The following is a 22,130-nucleotide window of genomic DNA, read 5'->3' as shown; positions in this document are numbered from 1 at the left end:
GAATCAGACTTATTGTAAAACTCTTCTTTCAAGTATATCTGAAGTGCTTTGCAAGCCTGAATTTCCCACTATTCTGATACTAGGTCTTGCAAGCACAAGAAGAAAGTGTTAAGAAACATAATAATAACCACAGGAAATGGTAGAGCAGGTTCTTGAACCAGATTATGGCAGGCTTCATTCTCAGTGCTAAGGATGCAACGATGTACAAAGCATAAACTCTGTGTCTTCAAGAAGTTTTTGATAGAAGTGAGACACAGACACATAAGTTGGTAACTTTGGATTATGTTGAACACTACTGACAAAACTATCTATTAGAATAGATGTGTAGTGGCACTTCATCCTCCCCAATAAATATAGATATTCATCATATTTCTAATATTAGTTAAAATAGATGTTTGTATATTCTGGATACAATGTCAAATAAATTATTTGCAAATATGTCTCCCCCAATCTGTGATTTATATTTGTTTGGTTTGTATATTTATATTTGTTGGTTTTTAACTGTGCATTTAAATGGGCAATACTTTTTAATACTGATGAAGGTAATCAATTGTTTGTTGTGCTTTTCTTTTTTTTTTTTAATCGTTCATGCTTTTTGTGTCTTATCTAAGAAATGTTTGGCTAACCCAACATCACATGGTTTTCTCTCTGTCTTCTTCCAGAAGTTTATAGCTTTAGCTCCTCTATTCAAGTCTATGATCCACTTCAAGTTAACCTTTGTGTGTGGAGTAAAAGAATGCTGAAGTTTGTTTTCTTTCTATTCAGATATCCATTTGCTCCCACACTATTTATTGAAATGATAATCCTTACCTTCATTGAATTACTTTGGCAAATTTGTCAGAGATCTAAGTATGATTCTATGTCTGGATCCCCCAGTTTGTTCCATTGGTTTGTATGCTTCTCAGTACACAAATATCACACTGTGATGATTACTGTAGTTTCACTGTAAATCTTGCAATCAGGTAGTAAAATTCCACCTTTGCCCTTCTTTTTCAAAATTATTTTGATTATTCTAGTTCCTTTGCTTTTCCATCCAATTTTGGCTCATAAATTTCTTCAAAAAAGCCCGCTATGATTTTGATTGCAAACATATTGAATCTATGAATCAAATAACTGACATCCTAACAATGTTGTTTTGCAACCCACCAAAATGTATATCTATCCATTTAAGTCTTAATTTCTCTTTATAGTGTTTGCGTTTAAGTCTTGCCTTTATTTTGCTAAATTTATTCATTATTACATTTTCATGCTTTTTAAAATGTAGTTGTTTATTTGATTTCATTTTTCTTATTGTTAATTTCTAATTATAGAAATACAATTAATTTTTCATGCTAACCATGTAGGCTGTGATCTGGCTAAATTCTCATATCAGTTCTAGAGCCTTTTTGGCAAATCTCTTAGGATTTCCTACATGAAAAATCATGTTGTCCGAAATAGAAATAGTTTCACTTTTTCTTTTCCAAACTGTATCTTTTATTATTTTTTCTTATCTTGTTGCACTAGCTAGGACCTCAAGTAAATGATGGAGAAGAGTGATGAACACAGGCATCTGCACCTTGTTCATGATTTTATGTAGAAAACACTGAGGGATCCCTAGGTGGCTCAGCGGTTTAGCGCTGGCCTTCGGCCCAGGGCTTGATCCTGGAGACCTGGGATCGAATCCCGCATCGGGCTCCCTGCATGGAGCCTGCTTCTCCCTCTGCCTGTCTCTGCCTCTCTCTCTCTCTCTCTCTCTCTCTCTCTCTCTCTCTCTCTCCCTGTCTCTCATGAATAAATAAATAAAATCTTAAAAAAAAAAAAAAGAAAAGAAAACACTGAGTATGATTTTAGCCTTGAATTTTCATAGCTACCCCCTGGCCAGCTTGACAAGTTTCCTTTTATTCTTCATTTGCTGAGTATTTTTTTCTCTTTGATGGGTACTGAATTTTTTCAAATGCTTTTTTTCCTTATTTACTGAAATGATCATATGGTCTGTCTACTTTGTTCTTTGAGGTAATACATTACATTGATTGATATTAAGCTAACCTTAGATTCCTGAGATAAACTCCACTTGTTCATGATGTGTTATCCTTTTAACATATTATTGAAATTGATTTGGTAAAATCTTATTAAGGACTTTTTACATCTTTGTTAATAAGATCTATTCTTTTTTGTAATAGGATTGTCAGGCTTGAACATCAGAGTAATGCTAGCCTGGAAGGTGTTACCTCCTGTAATGTTTTCAAACAGAGTTTTGCGTAGAATGGGTACTAGTTCTTCCAGAAATGTCTGAGAGAATGCACTAGCAAAGCCATCTGAACTTCTAATTGTCTTTATGGGAAAGTTTTTAATCATAAATTTAGTTTTTATAATTGATATGGGGCTATTCTAATTCTCTAGGTTTTTTGGGGTCAGTTTTGGTAATTTGTGTGTCTTGGGGAATTTGTCCGTTTTATCTAAGTTGCCAGGTTTATTAGCATAAAGTTGTTCCTTTCTTATCCTTTTAAAATGTCTGAAGGATAATGATAAACCCTCCTTTAATTTTGATGTAGGTAATTTGTCTTGATCACCTTAGTTAGAAGTTTATCAATTTTATTTGAAAAGACTAGTATTTTGCTATCAGTGATTTTCTCTGTCCATTTTCTATTTCACTGATTTCTGCTGTTCATAATTGTCTTTCTTTCATTTATATTGAGTTTATGTTGCTCTTCTTTTTCCAATTTGTTACAATGAGAATTTTGATAATTAATTTTAGGCCTTTTTTTCTTTTCAGGTATAATCATTTAAAGTTATAAGCTGGTCTCTAAGCACTGCTTACCTGTATCCCACAAGCTTGATATGTTGTATTTTCTTTTATGATCAAGTTGTTTATCTTTATTAATATGAATCCTTTTTTATTCCACATTATAAAATGCATTTATATTTATTTAAGTGCATTTTATTTTGATATGTTGTATTTTCATTAATGTTTGCAAAATAATCTAATTCCTCTTGTGATTTCTTCTTTGATTTGTGAATTATTGGAAAGTATGTTGCTTAATTTCAAATTTTTTTTCTTAATTTCAAATATTTGAAGATTTCCTAGTTATCTTATTCTCTATTGGTCTCTGACTTATTTCATATTTATTTTTTATTTAGAGAGAGCGAGCAGGAGCAGTAGGAAGAGACAGAGGGAGGAAGAGAGAGAGCATCTTAAGCAGGCTCCACACTGAGCACAGATCCTGATGTGGGGCTCGATCTCACAACCCTGAGATCAGGACCCGAGCCAAATCAAGTAAGTCACTTAACTGACTGAGTCACCCAGGTGCCTCTTCATTCCATTTTTTTTTTTAAGATTTTATTTATTTATTTATTTATTTATTTATTTATTTATTTATTTATTTATTCATGAGAGACATACAGAGAGAGAAAGGCAGAGACACAGGCAGGACAAGCAGGCTCCATGCAGGGAGCCCGACATGGGACTCGATCCCAGGTCTCCAGGATCACGCCGTGGGCTGAAGGCGGCACTAAACCACTGGGCCACCTAGGCTGCCCTCTCTTCATTTCATTTTTAAAATCAGAGAAAATATCCTATATGATTTCAATTTTTAAAGATTTACTGAGACTTGTTTTATGGCCCAGCACTTAATCTATCCTATTGAGCATTCCATACACTTGAAAAAAACATGTATTTTGCATTTGTGGGTGTAGCGTCCTATAAATATCAATTAGGCTGGGGTGATTGATGGTTGATCATCTACATCTTTGCTGATATTTTATGTAGTTACTCTATCAATTATTTAGAGAGGGTTTTTAAAAGCTCCTTCTATGATTGTGGAATTGTCTGTCTATCCCTTTCTCTGTCCATTTTTGCCTCATGGATATTGCAGCTGTGTTATTAGCTACATGGACATTTATGATTTTTATACCTTCCTGATGAATGACCTTTTAAAAAAAATCACTGTATAATGTCATAATCTTACCAACATAGGTCTTATTTTGCAAATGTCTTTTAGTTCTCCTTTCTAATTACTTTAAATTCTCCACAATTCCACTTAGGTTTGAACTTCAAAGGCTGTAAACCTCTACATGCCCTTCCCACTGGTACTGAGATATTGTCACATCCTCCTAGTTCCCACATGGAAGATCCTGGAAGGTTCTAACTTCATAGTAAAGGAAGAATTTTTTGGTAACCTGTATGCCAATAAAATTTGGGTATTAAGCCTTCTCGCTGTTGCTGAGTTTTGTGATATTCCAAATGGGCTGAGATTACTTGGGGCCAGTTGGTAACTGAAGAATATGAAATAGAGGGATCAATGCCAAGTGATTTTTAAATGATCTGTTTTAAGAGAAACATCACACTTTATACTGCTCTTTAGGAAACGAGGGGCTGAGAGTATGTACTTAGACTATAATTTAAGTAAATGCCAACTAGAGAACTGCACATAGGTTTTGATGTTTTACAGAAGTTTAGAGCATCATCACATTATTGCATTTTAAAGCAAAAGAAGTAGAAATAGTTTTCATTTCTGAAACTATTACAGAGCACTTAGCAATAAGGGATTCACTCCTAGAGCTTTACTATTTGGAGCTCTGGTTTTCTAAATGTATTTGATACCAACAAATATCTACGTGCTTTTTCTCTTCTCATTTATTTGGGAAACCTCAAAAAAGGATAGTCACACCCAAAACTTCTGAAGTATATCACTATAATTTAATTTGAATAAATTGTGCACAAAGACAGAAAAGTACATATAGGGCTTAGACAACAGTCATCCGTCCTGGTCCAGCTGTTCTAACCATTTGTAACTTTCAAAGGTTGTGTCAATATATCTAAGAAAGGGGCAATGACAAAATAAAACGCAGGGCCCTGAGCATCTACTGTGATTAACTGCCCAGACCCATGGGGTAACTTCAGTAGACAGGCACCTACAGAACAAGCAACCCCATATATGCACAGAGTGCCCATCAAGCAACACCTGATTCCTCATAGTTACCAGATTTAATCCTCATAAAGACACTATGCTATTTGCATTCCTTTTGTGGATGTGGAACCGACTTTGAAAGACTACGCTGCTCAGCCAAGTCGTAAGTGGTAGCTATGGGATTTGAACGTAGACCTCCTGACACAAGATGTGGTGTTTATTCTACTTTGCCAGAGAAGCTTACAGATCAAGAGTTGGCAAACTTTTTCTGCAAAGGACCAGACAGTAGATATTTTAAGCTTTGCAAACCATATGGTCTCTGTCACAAGGATTCAGCTCCACTCTTGTAGTGAGAAAACAGCCAAAGACAATATGTAAATAAATGAATTGAGCTTTGTTCCAATAAAACTTTATTTGTAAAAATAGGTGGTGGGCTGGATTTGGCCCAGGGATTGTGGTTTGCTGATTCAAACCTACAAAAGGAATTAGGCTCTAAAGGCTCTGCTTTTCTATCTTTCCAGGGGCATTTTTCTTACTGCTCCATTTACTCTACTGAATTATATGCAATAATTATGAGTTCACTATAAATTCATCTTCCATTTCTTATCTGTTCCACAGCGCCAACTTTCCTCTTTCCCTAGCACAAATTCGAGCTTTGTCGATAAACACTGTCAAGCAGCGATCAACACCTTTTTTTTAAGAATGTGAGGACCAACTCAGGAAAAAAAAGACTTTTTTTCCCCTCTGAGTAAAAATAGTTTTATTGGGTCCCAAAATGGAAAAAAACAATGTAAAGATTTTGAGCTTTACTGAATATTTTTAAATGTTAATGAAAAATCGGTACTGCTTTTTTAGTTGCCACAATGCTAATAACAGGCAACAGAGTCGTCTTTCCAATCTTCCACTCCTTAACTGTATATAGAGTGCTTTAGGATTCAAAACATGTCTTCTAATACATGATTGCATTTAGCTTTGAAGTAGGTATCATCACAGAGAAATGAACACAGAGGTCAAGTGACTCACCAAGTCAGTGCTGGGCTAGGCCCATAAATCAACAAAATCCCACTTCCTTGCCTGCCTCCCCTCATCTCCTGCTTGATTCTGGCCTCCACCAAAACCCACATGGAGAAGCAGCTCTGAACAGATTCTTCTCCTGTTGGTGGCCCAGGTAGCTTCGCTCCCTTCAGGCCTCTGCTTTGTTAAACTGAAAGCTACATTTGAGGTTAGTTAGACCAGACACTTTTCTGGGAAACCAAACAGGGCAGGAAGCTCTCTGATCTTGGGCCATTCATTACTGCTTTACAAGATGATTCCCTCCAGAGACTCATCAACGCTATTACAAATAACCATTTTTAAAATTCTTAGACTGTTCAGTCAGTGTCAAGTTGGTTCTTATTATTTTGTTATGTTTACTACTTATTCTGAAAGTTAGGGTTTTTTTTCCCCCCAAAAAAATATAAATTTCTTACAGTCCCTACCTCCATTTCTATCTCTTCTGAACTGAAATTCTTCACCACAATTCCTTTCATCTGCCATGTTCTTTCCACACATATTTGGTCCCAAGTATCTGCTGGCCTTTCTTCAACTAATTTTATTTTTTTTAAGACTTTATTTATTTAGGGGCACCTGGGTGGCTCAGTCAGTTAAGGGTCTGCCTTCTGCTTGGGTCATGATCTCAGGGTCCTGGGATAGAGTCCTGCATCAAGCTCCCTAATCAGTGGGGAGTTTATTTCTCCCTCTCCCTGCCCCTGATCATGCTTGATCTCTCTCTCTCTCTCTGGTTCGCTCTCTCTCTCAAATGAATATAAGCTTAAAAAAAAAAAAGATTTTATTTGTTTTATTTATGAGTGGGGAAGGAGCAGAGGGAGAGGGAGAAGCAGACTCCCCGCTGAGTGGGGAGCCTTATGCGGGGCTCGATCTCATGACCCTTGGATCATGACCTGAGCTGAAATCAAGAGTCTGACACTCAACCGACTGAGCCACCCAGGTGCCCCTCTTCAACTAATTTTAGAATATAAATAATATCTAAGGTGGGCTCCTTACTTGAGCCATTGAGTTACTTAGTCAAAGCCATTTCTTCCAGATCTGATATTGTTTCAGAACTGCTGGCTGGCCAATCCACACAGTTGCCCAAATGTCTTCATCAAGTGGACCCATTATTAGTTTAGGACATTAGTTTAGGACATGCTTAGCTGCAGGTAAGGGTGTTCAAGAACAAGGAATGGGCATAGCAGGGAGCCCAGCCCATGCAGCCTTGCTTACCTCTACGATCAGGTCATGCAGCTCTCCTTCGCTTGGGCAGCACCCTAGTGACCTGATAATTGTTCCGATCTCTCTGCAGGAAAAAATAGTCAATAGTTTCAGAATATAAACTTTGAAAAGCAAGCGCCGTGTTTCTCTAAACCACTTCAAGGGTGGACGTAGCACAGCAAATGAAGTCTATCAGTACTGCCTCATGGAGGAGAGAAGATATTTCCTGGGAAAGAAAAAGGCAGACAGGTGAACCAAAGGAAGAAGAAACAGTGTTTGCACTGATTTACAAACTCAAGCCCTGCCTGAGCCAAAATCCAGAAGTTCTAGAAAATGAAAAGGAGGGGAGAGGAAGAAAAAGAAATGCCGGCCACTTACTAGCTGATTTTGAGTTCGTTAACAGTTTTGCACCTCACTGTCTAGGGCAGAACAATAATGTCTCCCCAGAGGTTTGTGCAGAAGTTCACATTAGTGCAGAGTACTTAGTAGCAGGGCTCTGGTGTCAGATTGCCCTGCACTGTGCTAGGCGGGGCAGGCCAGTCTCTGGGTGCATAAGCCTAGCTGGGGGGTAACACATAACATCTTCCTTCAAATACTTAGAATGGGGCTGGGAACACCCTCGGCATAAAATAATATGAATATTATAATATAAAAGCACAGCTCTTGGCAGAGTAGCCACTCCATAAATATTAGTGACTCCCCTACCCTCCCATAATATCGTAATTCAATTTAGCAAATAACCTAAGAAAAGTATGAATTATAGTCCGTATTCTCTAGATGCTAAGACAGAGGATTTGTAATAGATTATTAAATATCTCCACCAAGGAGCACCTGGGTGGCTTAGTAGTGGAGCGCCTGCCTTCGGCCCAGGTCATGATCCCGGGGTCCTGGGATCGAGTCCCACATCAGGCCCCCCACAAGGAGCCTGCTTCTCCTTCTGCCTATGTCTCCACCTCTGTGTGTGTGTCTCATGAATAAATAAAATATTTTAAAAATATATTTCTACTTAAAATTATTACAGTTGTAGTATTTGAGTGTGAACTTAATTTCACAAATACTTAACTAGAATATTTCATTTCTTAACCATTCTGGATGGTATCAGTGGTATGATATTTACTCCCTATTTTACTGAGAAAACATGTTAAACAAGAATGTCTAGGTTCATCACTTAAAGAGGTTGCAGAATGAGTAGTGAGAGGAAAACTGAAAATCAGTAACTGTGGGAGATGGGATTAATTTTCACTTATTGGTTTTCCTTCAGACTAAACGAGGGCCAGCTAAACATGTAAGGTCTTCTTATTTCATACCCACCCAAGCAGCTCAGTCTCAACACTCATGCATTGATTTTCATGCCCACATCCCTCATGAAGGTAGGACCTGAAGGTGATGCTGTGACTATAGACACTGAAGCATTCTATAAGCCTAGACTTTCAAGAAGTCCCCTAAAGGTGTCCCATGAATCTGGCTAACACCACTGTGGTAAATATATCATTGTAGCATCGGACTCCTGCTGTATGCATTGGAACTGATAGGGGAGCCTGGGTGGCTCAGGCGGTAAAGCATCTGCCTTCTGCTTAGGTCATAATCCTGAGGTCAAGAGATCGAGCCTGCGACAGGCTTCCTGCTCATCAAGGAGTCTGCTCCTTCCCTTGCTCATGCTTTCTCTCTCTCTCTCTCAAATAAACAAATAAAATTAAACAAGAAAAAAGAACCGATAGTTAATGAGGCAAGGATAAAAAAACATATGATTTGCTAAGTATTCATAGATTTAGCCCCTCCATAACCTTCCAGGCCTCTCTATGTGCATCAGAGAACCACAGAGTCCAGAATCAGAGGGACCCAAGGAAAGGCTAGTTACCCTGCACGATGTTGGGGGGACGGGACAGGGGGACCTGGAAGTCCCCACAGGCCCTCGTCTAGGACAGTGGTCCCTGCCTCCATCTGACTACTGAGCACTGGGCATGTGAGCAGCCCAAGTGAAAACAGGCTGTAAGTGTAAAATACACATGGATTTCAAAAACCGAGTCTAGGGGGAAAAAAAGTAAAATATCTCTGATAATTTTTAAACTGACATGTTGAAAAGACAATATTTGAGACACACTGGGTTGCATAAAACATAGCGTTAAAATTAATTTTACCAGTTTGTCTTTCACCTTTTAAAAGAAAATATGGTTACTAGAACATTTTAAATTTTAAATCCGATACCCTCTGTTTCTGGAAATAGCTAGGAAGAGCTGCCATCGTGAGTCAGCCTTTGAGAAGAGACGTACGTGGAGGGAAAAGCAGAATTACCTTGTGCTGGGTCAGCAAGGTAATCAATATCCCTTGTGCCTGAGAAACTTGAGAGCAGATTGAAATGAGCCCTTTGTCGCTGCCAATACCCAGGACATGGGAAGGGCTAAGGTGCTTGCTGGTGGGTGGGGTACAATCCACCCCCAAACGTGACACATGATAGGGGGAGCAGGAGGAAGGTCCAGGCTGCAGACAGCTCGGGGAGCGAGGCTGGGCTGCATGAGAGCTCCTCTGAGGAGACTGTGCTGGCGGGAAGAGACCAGCCAGGGGTCTAGCAAGAACTTTCCAGAGACCTGCCCCAACCCAGCTGTCCAAGGAAGAGGGCCTGCGTGAGCTCCCAGGGCCTCCCACCACCAGTGGGCTGCTCTGGGTCAGAGGGAGGCAGGTGCTTCCTTTCAGTATAGAAAATTCTCTCTCCCCTGGCTCCCCTTAGAAAGACCCCTGCCCCTTCTCACCTCTCCTGAATGAATCCAGTTAGACTGGCTCACTCTTGCTCTGTCTGGGGAGACCACAGAAAACAAAGCTCGTTCCATTTGTCCGGCACCAAGCTGCTGCTTTCTCTCTAGTCCTAAAACATGAAGGCCTCACTCACGTAAGAGGAAAAGGCAAAAGGCTTCTTTGGCTGACAAGTCCACAATAACCCAGGAATGCCCTCTGTGCCCCTGCAAACTGGCCCACGAGCTGTGTTTTGCAGTGAATTCATCTACACATGACTGCTCGATATGTTCCAGCCAACCATTCAAAATGTCCATCTACCAGGATGCCTGGCTGGCTCCAGTGGTTGAGCGGCTGCCTTTGGCTCAGGACGTGATCCTGGGGTCCTGGGATCGAGTCCATTGGTCTCCCTGCATGGAGCCTGCTTCTCCCTTTGCCTGTGTCTCTGCCTCTCTCTGTGTGTGTGTCTCTCATGCATAAATAAATAGAATCCTTAAAACAAAAGAAAAAAAAAGCAAACAAAACTGCCATCTACCGCACCCTAACCCTCCCCCTCCATCCTGCCCGCTCCATTCATCTATCACCTCTTGCCTCAAGCTCCAAACCTCGGATGCACCTCATGTCAGCAGAAGACCCCACATACCTGTCACCCACGTCCCCAAACAGACGCAGACTGAGTGAGCACCACGGCTCACCGTCCTACCACCTGCCACGTCGGCTGGGGCTGCACAGCTACACACCACAGCCCGGGCGGATGAAGGCAAAACGTCATTGCTCACAGCTCTGGAGGCCGCAGGGCCCAGGGCCAAGGCACCGTCAGGTTCAGTGTCTGGTAAGAACCATCTTCCTGGGGGGATCCCTGGGTGGCTCAGAGGTTTAGCGCCTGCCTTTGGCCCAGAGCGCGATCCTGGAGTCCCGGGATCGAGTCCCCCGTCAGGCTTCCTGCATGGAGCCTGCTTCTCCCTCCTCCTGTGTCTCTGCCTCTCTCTCTCTCTCTATGTCTATCGTGAATAAATACATAAAATTAAAAAAAAAAAAAAGTCTTCCTGGCCTGCGATGGCCACCTGGCTCCATGTCCTCACACAGCAGACTTCGAGCCCACTCTGGGTCCCCCTCTTCTTTTAAGGGCTCTAGTCATCGTGGGGGCCCCCACTCTCCTGACCTCATCTAAACCTGACCACTTCCCAAAGGCGTACCTCCAAACGTCATCACATGGGGGTTCGGGCTATCTATGAATTTGGGAGGGACTCACGCATTCGGAGGGGGCCCCCTACCATTACAGGCCCTGCCCTGCCCGCTCACCTCTTTAGAAGTACATACATCCTTCCCCACCCCTTCCCTCTCAGCCTCCAAGGAATAAAAAACTAACTCCTCTGAGTTTTTCTTAGTTCCAGTCTTGCCTCTTTCTTCCTCCTAATTATATGCATCACTTGGCACTCATCTGGGTAAGCATCCTCTAAGTCCCTGGCTCTTGTGTCTTGTTCAGGACACACTCGCCCCCAACTCAGCATCTTCATCCTCTACCAGTTGCTTCTTCTTTTGCCCCCAAAATATTCAGGTATTTTCCTCCCTTATCTTGAAGACTTTTTTTTTTAAGATTTTATTTATTTACTCATGAAAGACACAGAGAGAGAGAGAGGCAGAGACACAGGCAGAGGGAGAAGCAGGCTCCATGCAGGAAGCCCAATGCAGGACTCGATCCCAGGATCCCAGGATCATGACCTGAGCCAAAGGCGATGCTCAACCACTGAGTCACCCAGGCGTCCCTTGAAGACATTTCTGATAGGTGCCTGACCACCTCCAAGCCCGCTCCCTCTGTTCCCACAGCCCCTGTTCCAAATCCTTCATCTTGTCCCCGTGAGTCCCCTGCCCACCATCCACTGCAGGCCCAGCCCCTCTGCAGACCCGCTGTGCCTAGCTCCCTGCCACCCACTCCTCTGTCTGTCCTGCCTCTGACAGCCTCTCCACTCCTCTTTTGCACCCACGGCCCCTCAACTGCACTCTGCCCAGACCCCTGGTTGCAAAATGACTTTGCTGTTAAAACTGTCCCTTGAGCCGAAGAGAAGCAGCAGCAGCCCACAGAGAGAAGGCCACTGGTGATCTCAGCAACAGCACATTCAGGGACGGAGGAAGAGCAAGCCTGTGCGAGCAGCGACGGCAGGGGGACTTGGGTGGCAGGGGGGACAAGGTGGCAGCTCCGGAGAGGCACCTAAAGCTCCTGGCCAGGACTCTCACAGCTCAAACTCGGGCCCCAGAGATGCCTTTACTCCTCGCACTGCTCCATGGCAGGAAGGGGGAGCCCCCACTCTTTCCATTTCATAGATAAGGAGACAACCCCAAGATGTTCAAGATCTTGCTCAGTGCATCCCAACAGTGTCCCCCCACCCCCACAGGGAGCAGGGCACCGGGGCTACGGGTCCAACCCGGGGGGCAGGAGACGAGACAGTGGACTAACTTGCCTTCTGGTTGGGAAGGGACACCTCCTCTGGGACTTGGAGAAGGGGTAGCCCCACAGCCCACTCACACCCCTCCACCACCTACAGGCTGCACACAGCCACACGCGGTTTAGCTCTGCTCTCAAGTGCTTCAATATTATTTTCTTTTTTTTTTAAGATTTTATTTTATTTATTCATGAGAGACACACAGGGAGAGGCAGAGACACAGGCAGAGGGAGAAGCAGGTTCCCCATGGGGAGCCCGATGTGGGACTCAATCTCAGGACCCCGGGATCACAACCTGATCATGCCACCCAGGTGTCCCATGTGCTTCAATATTCTTATCCACTTACTCCTGACAACAGCCCTACGAAGACAGCACCTACTCTACTCTACAGAGGAGGAAAACAAACCCAGAAGGGTGAGGTAACTTCCCCAGGATCCTAGAAGTGGTGGCTATGGGATCCCTACACACAGGTGGGAACCCACACTCTTCAACCCTGCACACTGCTGCCTCCTATAAACCTGGCCAGGGATTTCATGAGACTCACAGGAGAACTTGACCATAACGAGGCACTTCCAGAGAAGCTTGGAGGCTCCACCCTATGGGAGCCTCGAAGACAGATCCAGGTCTGAAAACTGATGACCTGAGGTACAGACATGCTGGCAGATAAGGTTTTGTTCAGCACAGTGTTGGTCTCTAATTAGGTGGGGCACACACACACACACACACACGTCACAGGCCTGGTCCCTGTGGGAATCTGGGCTTATCACTCCTGGAAAGCAGCCATCATGTACTGGAGGAATTTACCTGCAACAAGCAGGGGGGATGAGCCAAATGACCTCCTCAAGTTCTCCCCAGCTACTCTTATTCTTTTTTTTTTTTTTTTTTTTAGCTACTCTTATTCTAAGATTATATTTAAACACACACACACACATACCTGTGGCTTATGTAAGTGAATATTCTAGTTCTTAGAAAATATACACTGGAGTATTTCAGGGGAAAAGGTCATAACACCCACAGCTTATTCTCAAATAGTCCAGAAAAATTAAAATAATAATGAAAATGTTTGTGTGAAAATGTGTGTGCAGTGTGGAATATGTGTGTGTGTATATTATAAAAGAGACGGAGAACATAGGCAAAAGCGAAATGTTAACATTTTGCATCTGTGCACCTATGTGATGTCAAGTGTTCCATGTGCCACTCCTACTATTTGTCTATAAGTGTGATTTTTTTTTAATAAAAAGTTTTCATTAAAAACAAAACAAAAGGGGCACCTGGGTGGCTCAGTAATTGAGCATCTGACTTTGGCTCAGGTCATGATCCCAGGGTCCCAGGACTGAGTACCGCATCGGGCTCGGGCTCCCCACAGGGAACTTGGTTCTCCCTCTGCCTGTTTCTCTGTCTCTCTGTGTGTGTCTCTCATGAATCAATAAATAAAAGGTTAAAAAAAAAAAAAAAAAAGAAGTGGGCACCGGGCTGGCTTAGTTGGAAGAGCACACGACTCTTGATCTTGAGGTCATGAGTTTGAGCCCCATGTTGGGTAGAGAGATACCAAAAAGTAAATAAACTTGAAAAACAAACAACATAAGAACATTTGAAATGAAAACCAAAGCAGTAAGAAGTCAACAGAAATCCTGCCTCATAGAACCTGTTTAAAACAGTTATCTTTTTTTGTATTACACTTTACCTATCGTTTTGGCTTAAGAACAGGTAAAAGCATCTGGGGCAGATGGAGCCCTGTTCATCCTTGACCCCACAGTGAAAAAGGCAGCAGGGTGAACTGCTCCGGGCGGGTACAGGACGAGAGGAGGGTGTGGAGGGAAATTATAGGAGAAGCAAAGAGGCCTCTGAGCTCCTCTTGTTTGTACATGTTCTGAAATACAAGGCCAGAGGCACAGAAGACAGAGGATCCTAGGAGCTCCTCTGGCATTAGGATTCTGGTGCCAAGAACACAGGAATGCAGGCAGAGGGGTCGGTTGGACTCCAGAACCCCAGATGGTGCCGGGATGGGGTTGGGGTCCCAGCCATAAAGAAGGAAACCACGTAGCTAACCTGCCAGCCTCAGAAGTAATAAGGCTCCTAAACATGACCTAAGAAAAACAGAGAGGAAGAGAGGGCAAGACAGAACAGAGGTCGGAAAAACGTGAGGCCATGAGTTTCTGAGAAGGGGACAGAGGTCTAGAAAGGAGAAGAACGGCAAAGGGAAAAGTTAAAAACGAAAAAACCATGCTAGGAGTTAAAACTGTAGCTTTCAGAGACAAGGTATAGAAATTCCAAAACTTCCCAATGAACATAAAAGAAATTCAGAAATAAGAAATAACCAAGATGTTAGACAACTGGAACATTAAAATGAAACTATGAAATAAAGTGACACAAGTACACACCACATTGGGGCTGATTCACCCACTTCACTTCTACTAAATAGGATTTTGAATCAAGTGAAATGATTGAAAATTATTTTAAAGTAACTTTTAAGGGACGCCTGGGGGCCCCAGTCAATTGGCTTCTGACTCTGGATTTTGGCTCAGGTCATGATCTCAGGGTTGTGGGATGAAGCCCCATGTTGGACTCCACGCCCACTGCGGTGTCTGCTTGGGACCCTCTCCCTGTAATCCTTCCTCTGCTCATGCTTGCTCTCTCTCAAATACAATCTTTAAAAAAAAATAATAAAGTAACTTTTACAACAATTGTAACATTATTAAATCATTAAGGCATTTACAATTATTAATGCAACCTTTTAAAGCAACCAGTTAGAAACTTTACTGAAGTCAGTGTAGTGAAACAAAACATTGTTCTTGAATTTTAATAATTCATCCCAAAGTCTTCTTGTCAGGCTTTTGGAAGCAAGGGCAGAGAAAAGGCACAAAGTCATTTGTGTACAATGGTGGGTGTGCTGTTACCAGCTGGCCCCTTGGGAGGGAAAAGCCCTGATGAGCAGTATTTGCATTTCCACCTTGTCCACACAGCCACCAGGGGCTCGCAAAGAATGAAGCTGCCAAAGTAAGTCGCTGGTGGAAGAGGTGGAAAGAAATGCCTGCCCCCCCGGGGTCCCCACCACTGCCTGGCATCCCAGCACCTGTGCAAACTGCCTCACAAGCATAAGTGAGAGTAAAACATGGTGCTGCAATTAGGAGGAGGTAAACTTGGGAGTATTTAGTACCTTTTCATTGTTAGTTACCACATTCATGTTGCATTTTATACAGAACAACCTGAAAAAGTTGAGATCACTTACTGAGTTTGCCATGTGCCACTCCTATTTGTCTACAAGTATGATATTTTTTAAATAAAAAGTTTTCATTAAAAACAAAACAAAAGGGGCACCTGGGTGGCTCATCCCCCGGGTTCTCGTGTAGGAATTCAGCTAATCTCTGCACCCACCCAATTTCACTCTAAGTGCTGCCCAAGTGAGCTCCTTTGTTTTTAATATAATTTACTTGTAAATTTATGTCATTTACTTTTCATATAATTTAGTTTGTAACAGCGGCTTGCAGAATTCCTGAAAACCTAACAATCAGCTCCTGTGAGCTAGCTGCAAGTCAGGATGGTTTGGTTCCAAAACTGATTCTCTGAGTCCTCACCACTTCGTACGGACAGCTCCTGGCCCTGCGGTCCCTAGACAGGTTCATCTTCTCTCTCTCTTTTTTTTTTTAAAGATTTATTTATTTATGATAGACAGAGAGAGAGAGAGAGAGAGAGAGAGAGGCAGAGACACAGGAGGAGGGAGAAGCAGGCTCCCTGCGAGGAGCCCAATGCAGGACTCAATCCCAGACCCCAGGATCATGCCCTGAGCCAAGGGCAGATGCTCAACCACTGAGCCACCCGGGCATCCCGACAGGTTCATCTTGTGAACAACCCACTCAGTGTCCTACCGTGGATACAGAACAGAAATTAAATACAGTTCTTGTATTAAAAAACAAAAACAAAAACCATTTTTCCTTGGAAATATTTTTTTTCTTTCATTTAAATCAATTTCGTGGGTAGCCTGGGTGGCTCAGCGGTTTAGCACCGCCTTCAGCCCAGGGCCTGATCCTGGAGACCCGGGATCGAATCCCACGTCCAGCTCCCCGCAGGGAGCCTGCTTCTCCCTCTGCTTGTGTCTCTGCCTCTCTCTCTGTGTGTCTCTCATGAATAAATAAATAAAAAAAAAAATCAATCTATCATTTTCGTGTTTTTTCTAATTGATGACACCTCAATTAAATCAACTATGTCATATAAAGTCTTAAAACTCTGCAGAGCTCTTCCCTATATTTATAGGAGTAGATGTCTCACATTGATTAGAACTATGAATCAACTCCAGAAGCCTTTATGGTTAAAGACTAAGAATCTGTTTTCCGCACTTGCCCTATATATAACGTAATAAACATGGGGACAAAAATCCCTTCTGAACACATGAGTCACGGTAACGCTGCCCAATAAAGGCATTACCCTTTAATTCATGCACAGCTTGTGTGACCAGGGCCAGGCTGGTTCCCTGCAGGCCTGCAGTGGGTGCAGTGTCACGTTCCTGACACGAGGTGGCGCCAGTGCCACGGAGCTGGGCGGTGATTCCTCCGGTTAAGGGCAGTCTAAGGTCAAAACCATTCCAAGTGAAGACCTGACTCAGGACAATGGATGCGATTGGAAGGGAGAAAGACACAGGCCAAAGACTTTACCTCCTCTATGGAATCGCTGATATTCAGCTAAGTATGAGAGAACGTTGAAAGCAATTCAAAAATTCTAAGAAGGAACAAACTAGGATTTGAAAATGATTTACATTCATCTCATAAATATTTGCCAAACACTACCGTGCACCAGGTACCATTCACAGCACAGCAGACAATGAGAGGAGGACCCTGCCCTCATAGAGAGAGTTTTCACACATTGATCTTTTTTCGCAAAGCCATGAAATGAAACCAACATAATAATGGCTAAACCTTATTTGGACAATGGTTCTACTTAAAAAATAGGCTTATTTTTCTGAAGGTCCCTCTAATCAAGGGAGGATCATTTTTCCACTGCTAAAATATGCTTTCCAAAAAGCTCTGGGTTCTAACTTGTTACGGTATTATTTCTCATACCATCCTATATGCTAGAGTTTGCAGTCTCCAAGTGAAGAAATGGGTCTCCTGTGTATCTCAGAAAAGAACTCTATGAAACATCAGACACTACATAGAGAATAAATAATTCAGCTCTATCTTTACTTTTACCCTTGGCAACCACGCGGGAGGAAACATGCACACACACAAGTCTATGCCCTAGCTTGAGGCGGCAGCAGATACCATGAAGAAATCACCACCACCGTCATTATTATCATAACTGCATGAGTCTGCCTGCGGGGGGGGGGGGGGGGGGTGTAAACAACAGGGATTGGTTTGCTCACAGCTCTGGAGGCTGGAAGTCCAAGATCGAGATGGAGGCAGGGCGGTTTCTTCTGAGGCTTCTCCCCTGAGCTCGCAGATGGCTGCCTTCTCCCCGTGTCCTCACCCTATCTTCCTCTGTGTGCTTGCCTCCCTGTCTCGGTGTGTCCAAATTTCTTCTCACAAGACTCCATTAAGACTGGATTTGGGCCCACTCTGATGCTCTTATTTTACCTTAATCACCTCTCTAACGACCTTATCATCAAATAAGGTTGTATTCAGAGGTGCTGGGCATTAGGGATGTGACTTCTGGGGGTACACGTCTAGGCCCATAACAGTAGCACTCATGACTATTCTATGCTGACCGCCGCCACCTTTTTCTGGCCACTTCTCACCTGGATCACGGAAGTCACTCTCAGGTGTCACTGCCTCAGCTCTCATCAGCCACCTCCATCCACTCTCACAGGAGCCAGAACAATTTTTTACAAGTGAACATTATAGCACGTAATTCCCCGGCCAAGCACTCTCTGGTGGCTTCCCACGGCACTGATAAGGTCTGTGAGGCTCTATCTGATGAGGGCCTACCAACCTCTCTCACTTGGGTCTCACACCCTGGTATCTGGCTGCCCACCATGCAGCCCCACACTCCCGTGCTGGTCTGTGACACACTACACCCCTGCCCCTCCAGAGGACCTTTATATTTGCTCTCCCCCAGTTCACATGGCTGGCTCCTTCAAATCTTAAAGATCTTAACTCAAAAATGACCTCCACAGAAGCTTTCCCTGACCGGAGTTCTACACAGCTTCATCCCACCTCACCACACTCTCATTTGCTAATACATCATTCTCTTCTACCTTCCTTATAGTATTTTATTTATTTTTCCTTATAGTATTCTGTAACACTGTCCTGTTTTATTTACTTTATAGCACTGATTACCATCTGAAATCTCTTCACTTATATATTGTCTGTTTCTTGCCTCTAAAATGTAAGCCCCAGGGGGCTCAACTGGTTAATCGGCCAACACTTGATTTTGGTTCAGGTCATGATCTCAGGGCCACGGGACTAAGCCCCATGTCAGGCTCTGCACACAGTGGGGAGTCTGCTTATGATGCTCTCTCTCCCTCTCCCTTTCTTCTTCTACCTCTCTCTCTCTAAAAATAAATAAATAAATATAAAATAAAATAAAATAAAATAAATAAAATAAAAGCTCCATGAGGACAGAGGCCCTCCACTGCTATATTCCAACACTTAGAAGGAACTCACACATAATAGGGACTCAGTGTTTGTTGAATAATACATGAATTTGTAGAACACTTCACAATTTGAGAAATGCCTTTCAATTAAAAATAACTTTCATATATATTCACTCATCTAATTCTCACATCAATCCATATTATCGTCCCCATTTTAAAGTAAGGAAACTAGAACTTTGTAGAAGGCATGTGACTCACCCTCCAGGAACACAACTAGAATGGAGCAAAACTGGAAGCAGATTCCATTCTCTGACTCCTGAGAGTCTGTCTTTCAGGACGCTTACCAATGACATCTTCTTAGGACAAATCATGGTGGTTAATGTGATGTGAGGTGAAAAGTAGTGGCAGAGAAAAAGACTCAGATGCAGAACAGAACAAACATGGCTTTTGCATTCCTCATAGATGTTTTGGTTATAACAAGGGTTTAATAAGTGTTTACTCGATTAATTAACTAAAACATTTTCCATTGTTGTGAAAGGTCTAAATAATTCCAAGTTCAACATTGCCAAATGGCTGCTCACTGTCCAAACAAAACAAACAAAAAGCTCCCTATTTTTCTTTTTGAAAAATAACACTGAAACACTATTTGGCAAACATGACAGTGACATTGTTATAAGTAAGGTCAATCAATGAATGCTGAAATCAGTAGACAAAGTTTGAGGAGAAAGGATATTTTGCATAGTCTTGCAGTATGTCCTCCAAGATATTACTAGTTACAAAGGGAATAATAATAACTTTATGGAGGGGGAATCCTGGGAAACACTGCCTGAAGTGAACGAGGTTAACATCACCAGTAACAAGACATAACCATGTCAAGTACCCCCTGACATTACATGCTCTGAGAAGAATACAAAATCACTCCTTTGGTATTCCTGCCAAAAGTGCATTACCTTGATCTGTGCATGAGAAAACATTGGACAAGCCCAAACTGAAAGGTATTTTACAAAACCACAGAGCAGGACTTTTCAAAAATATCAAGGTCACAAAAGAGAAAGACTGCAGAACTGTCACAGGTTGGAAGACTGAAGACACTTGACACAGGAATTAAATGGAACACAGATTCTCTGTTGGATCCTGGAGAGAGAATGGAGAGTAGTCGGAAAGCCAGTGAAAGTGTCAGAAGATCTTCACTTCTGCTGACTGTGCTATGTCTAGTTAAGACCTGACCATTAGGAGAAGGTGAGCAAAGGACACACAGGACCACTTGGCACTACTTTCTGTGTTTCTGTAACTCTAAAATTAATTTCAAAGCAAAATGTTTTTAGAAATATGGAGAAGATTAAGTTTTAAAATAACTTATTTAATATTTTTGAAATAAAAAGTTATTTTAAAATAATAATTCATGCCTTTTTGTCTATGGTCAAAGAATGGAGAGTTCTGGTTAATCGAACATACCACTTTTACACCTCAATGATATTAGCCACTTGCAATATAAGGTTTTCTCAGACAGTCGTTCACCTCTTGATTTTTTTTTAAAGGCATTTTTGCTTGAATTTTTTTTTTATGTGGCTGAGTGTGTCAACCTTTTAACGTTAGGATTTTGTTGTGAGTCATTTTTCCCATTCAAGTTCATAAAGGAATTAATATATATATATTTATATATATATACACACATATATGTGTTTTATAACATACATGTGTTTATATATATACATAATGTAACATAGATATGTTTATTTGAGAGAGAGAAAGCATGAGCGGAAGTGCCAGAGGGAGAGAGAGAATCTCAAGCAGACTGCACTCAGCCCAACATGAGGCTCAATCTCATGACCCTGAGATCATGACCTGAGCTGAAACCAAGAGTCTGACACTTACCTGACTTCTCCCTCGTTTCATAAATGAACTCTCCATATGCACCTGGGAATATTTCTGGATTTTCTGTTCTATTTCATTAACTTTTATGCCACACTCTTTTCACTGTAAAGGATTTGTAATGTTTTACTATCAAATACAGCTAAACTCATTTCCTTTCTCTTCTTTATCAGCAATTTCCTGGCTATTCTTGCTTATTTGTTTTTCATATGAACATGAAATTCAATTGGGTAGCTCCAGAAAACATCTACTGGCATTTTAACTGTGGCTGTGTTGAATTTGTAAGTGATTTAGGATAACTTGACATCTTTATGAGTTCAAGTCTTCCTATCCAAAAAACATGGTATGTCTTTCTATTTGCTCAAGTGTATTTTTAATGTCTTCCAGATTTTCCTAAGCTAGCATTTGTAATTTTTTTTGTTATATTCTGTCTATAAATTTTAGCTTATAGATGGGTCTTATCTTCCATTATATATCACCTAACTGGTCATTGTATAGTTGAAGGCTCTTGGTTTCTGGGTATTAGTTTTATTTCCTCTTTATTGGACTTTTTTTTTTTCCTGTAGTAATTTTCCCATTGGATCTCTTGGGTTTTCTAGAGATTTCATGACTTCACATCTGCAAATATGGATAGTTCTCCTTCTCTCTTCTCTACCTTCTGACATGCCATGTCCAATATGTATGCCTCCATTATGACTTGTCTAATTGTGTTGGCTAAAACCTCCAATACTAAATTTGGGGTGTCTGGGTGGCTTAGTTGGTTAAATGTCCCACTCTTGAGCTGAGGCTCAGGTCTTGACCTCAGAGTTGTGAGTTCAAATTTCAGGTTGAGCTCCATGCTGGGCGTGGAGCCTACTTTAAAAAATGATAATCATCATAACAGCAAATATGGATATTCTCATTTTGTCCCTGACTTTAACAGAAATGTGGATAGTTCTTTCTCATTAAGAAAGAAATTAGATTTTAGGCTGAAATGCACATATTTCATGTGAAGATATACGTATTTCCAGATCTACTTTTCTGAGTGTGATCGTTACTTTTATGTGTCAACTTGATTGGGGTTAAGGGATACCCACATAGCTAGCAAAATATTATTTCTGGGTGTGTCTGGGAGGCTGTCTCCAGAAGAAATTGGCATTTGAATGGTAGACTGAGTAAAGAAGGTTGCCTTCACCAATGCAAGTGGGCATCATCTAATCTGATGGGAGCCTGAATAGAAAAAAAGATAGAAAAAGGGTGGATTTGCTGTCTTCGCTTGAACTGAGATATCCATCTTCTCCTGCCCTTGGACATCAGTGCTCCTCTTTCTTGGGCTTTTGGACTCAGACTTACACCATCAGCTTCCCTGGTTCTCAGGTATTTAGACTCAGACTGAATTATATCAATGGCTTTCCTGGTTCTCCAGCTTATACACAGTAGTCATGGGAC

At 41.9% G+C, this 22,130-nt stretch overlaps 1 protein-coding gene across 10 annotated transcripts in view; it reads right to left on the bottom strand.

Annotated features, from left to right (window-relative positions):
* The window catches only part of EFCAB2 (EF-hand calcium binding domain 2), a 122,747-nt gene that overhangs the window by 12,598 nt on the left and 88,019 nt on the right, over positions 1-22,130 (bottom strand). For 8 of the 10 annotated variants that reach the window (XM_025430605.3, XM_025430603.3, XM_025430607.3 and 5 more), the window contains one exon: positions 7,149-7,221. The exons of the other annotated variants lie outside the window; for them this stretch is intronic. In XM_025430605.3, coding sequence (XP_025286390.1) covers positions 7,149-7,221 — 73 coding nt within the window. The remainder of the gene's footprint in view (positions 1-7,148; positions 7,222-22,130) is intronic. 10 annotated transcript variants of the gene reach the window in all.

This window comes from Canis lupus, chromosome 7 (assembly GCF_003254725.2).
Source record: "Canis lupus dingo isolate Sandy chromosome 7, ASM325472v2, whole genome shotgun sequence".
Lineage (NCBI taxonomy): Eukaryota > Metazoa > Chordata > Mammalia > Carnivora > Canidae > Canis > Canis lupus.
This window is presented reverse-complemented; position numbering and strand designations above follow the sequence as displayed.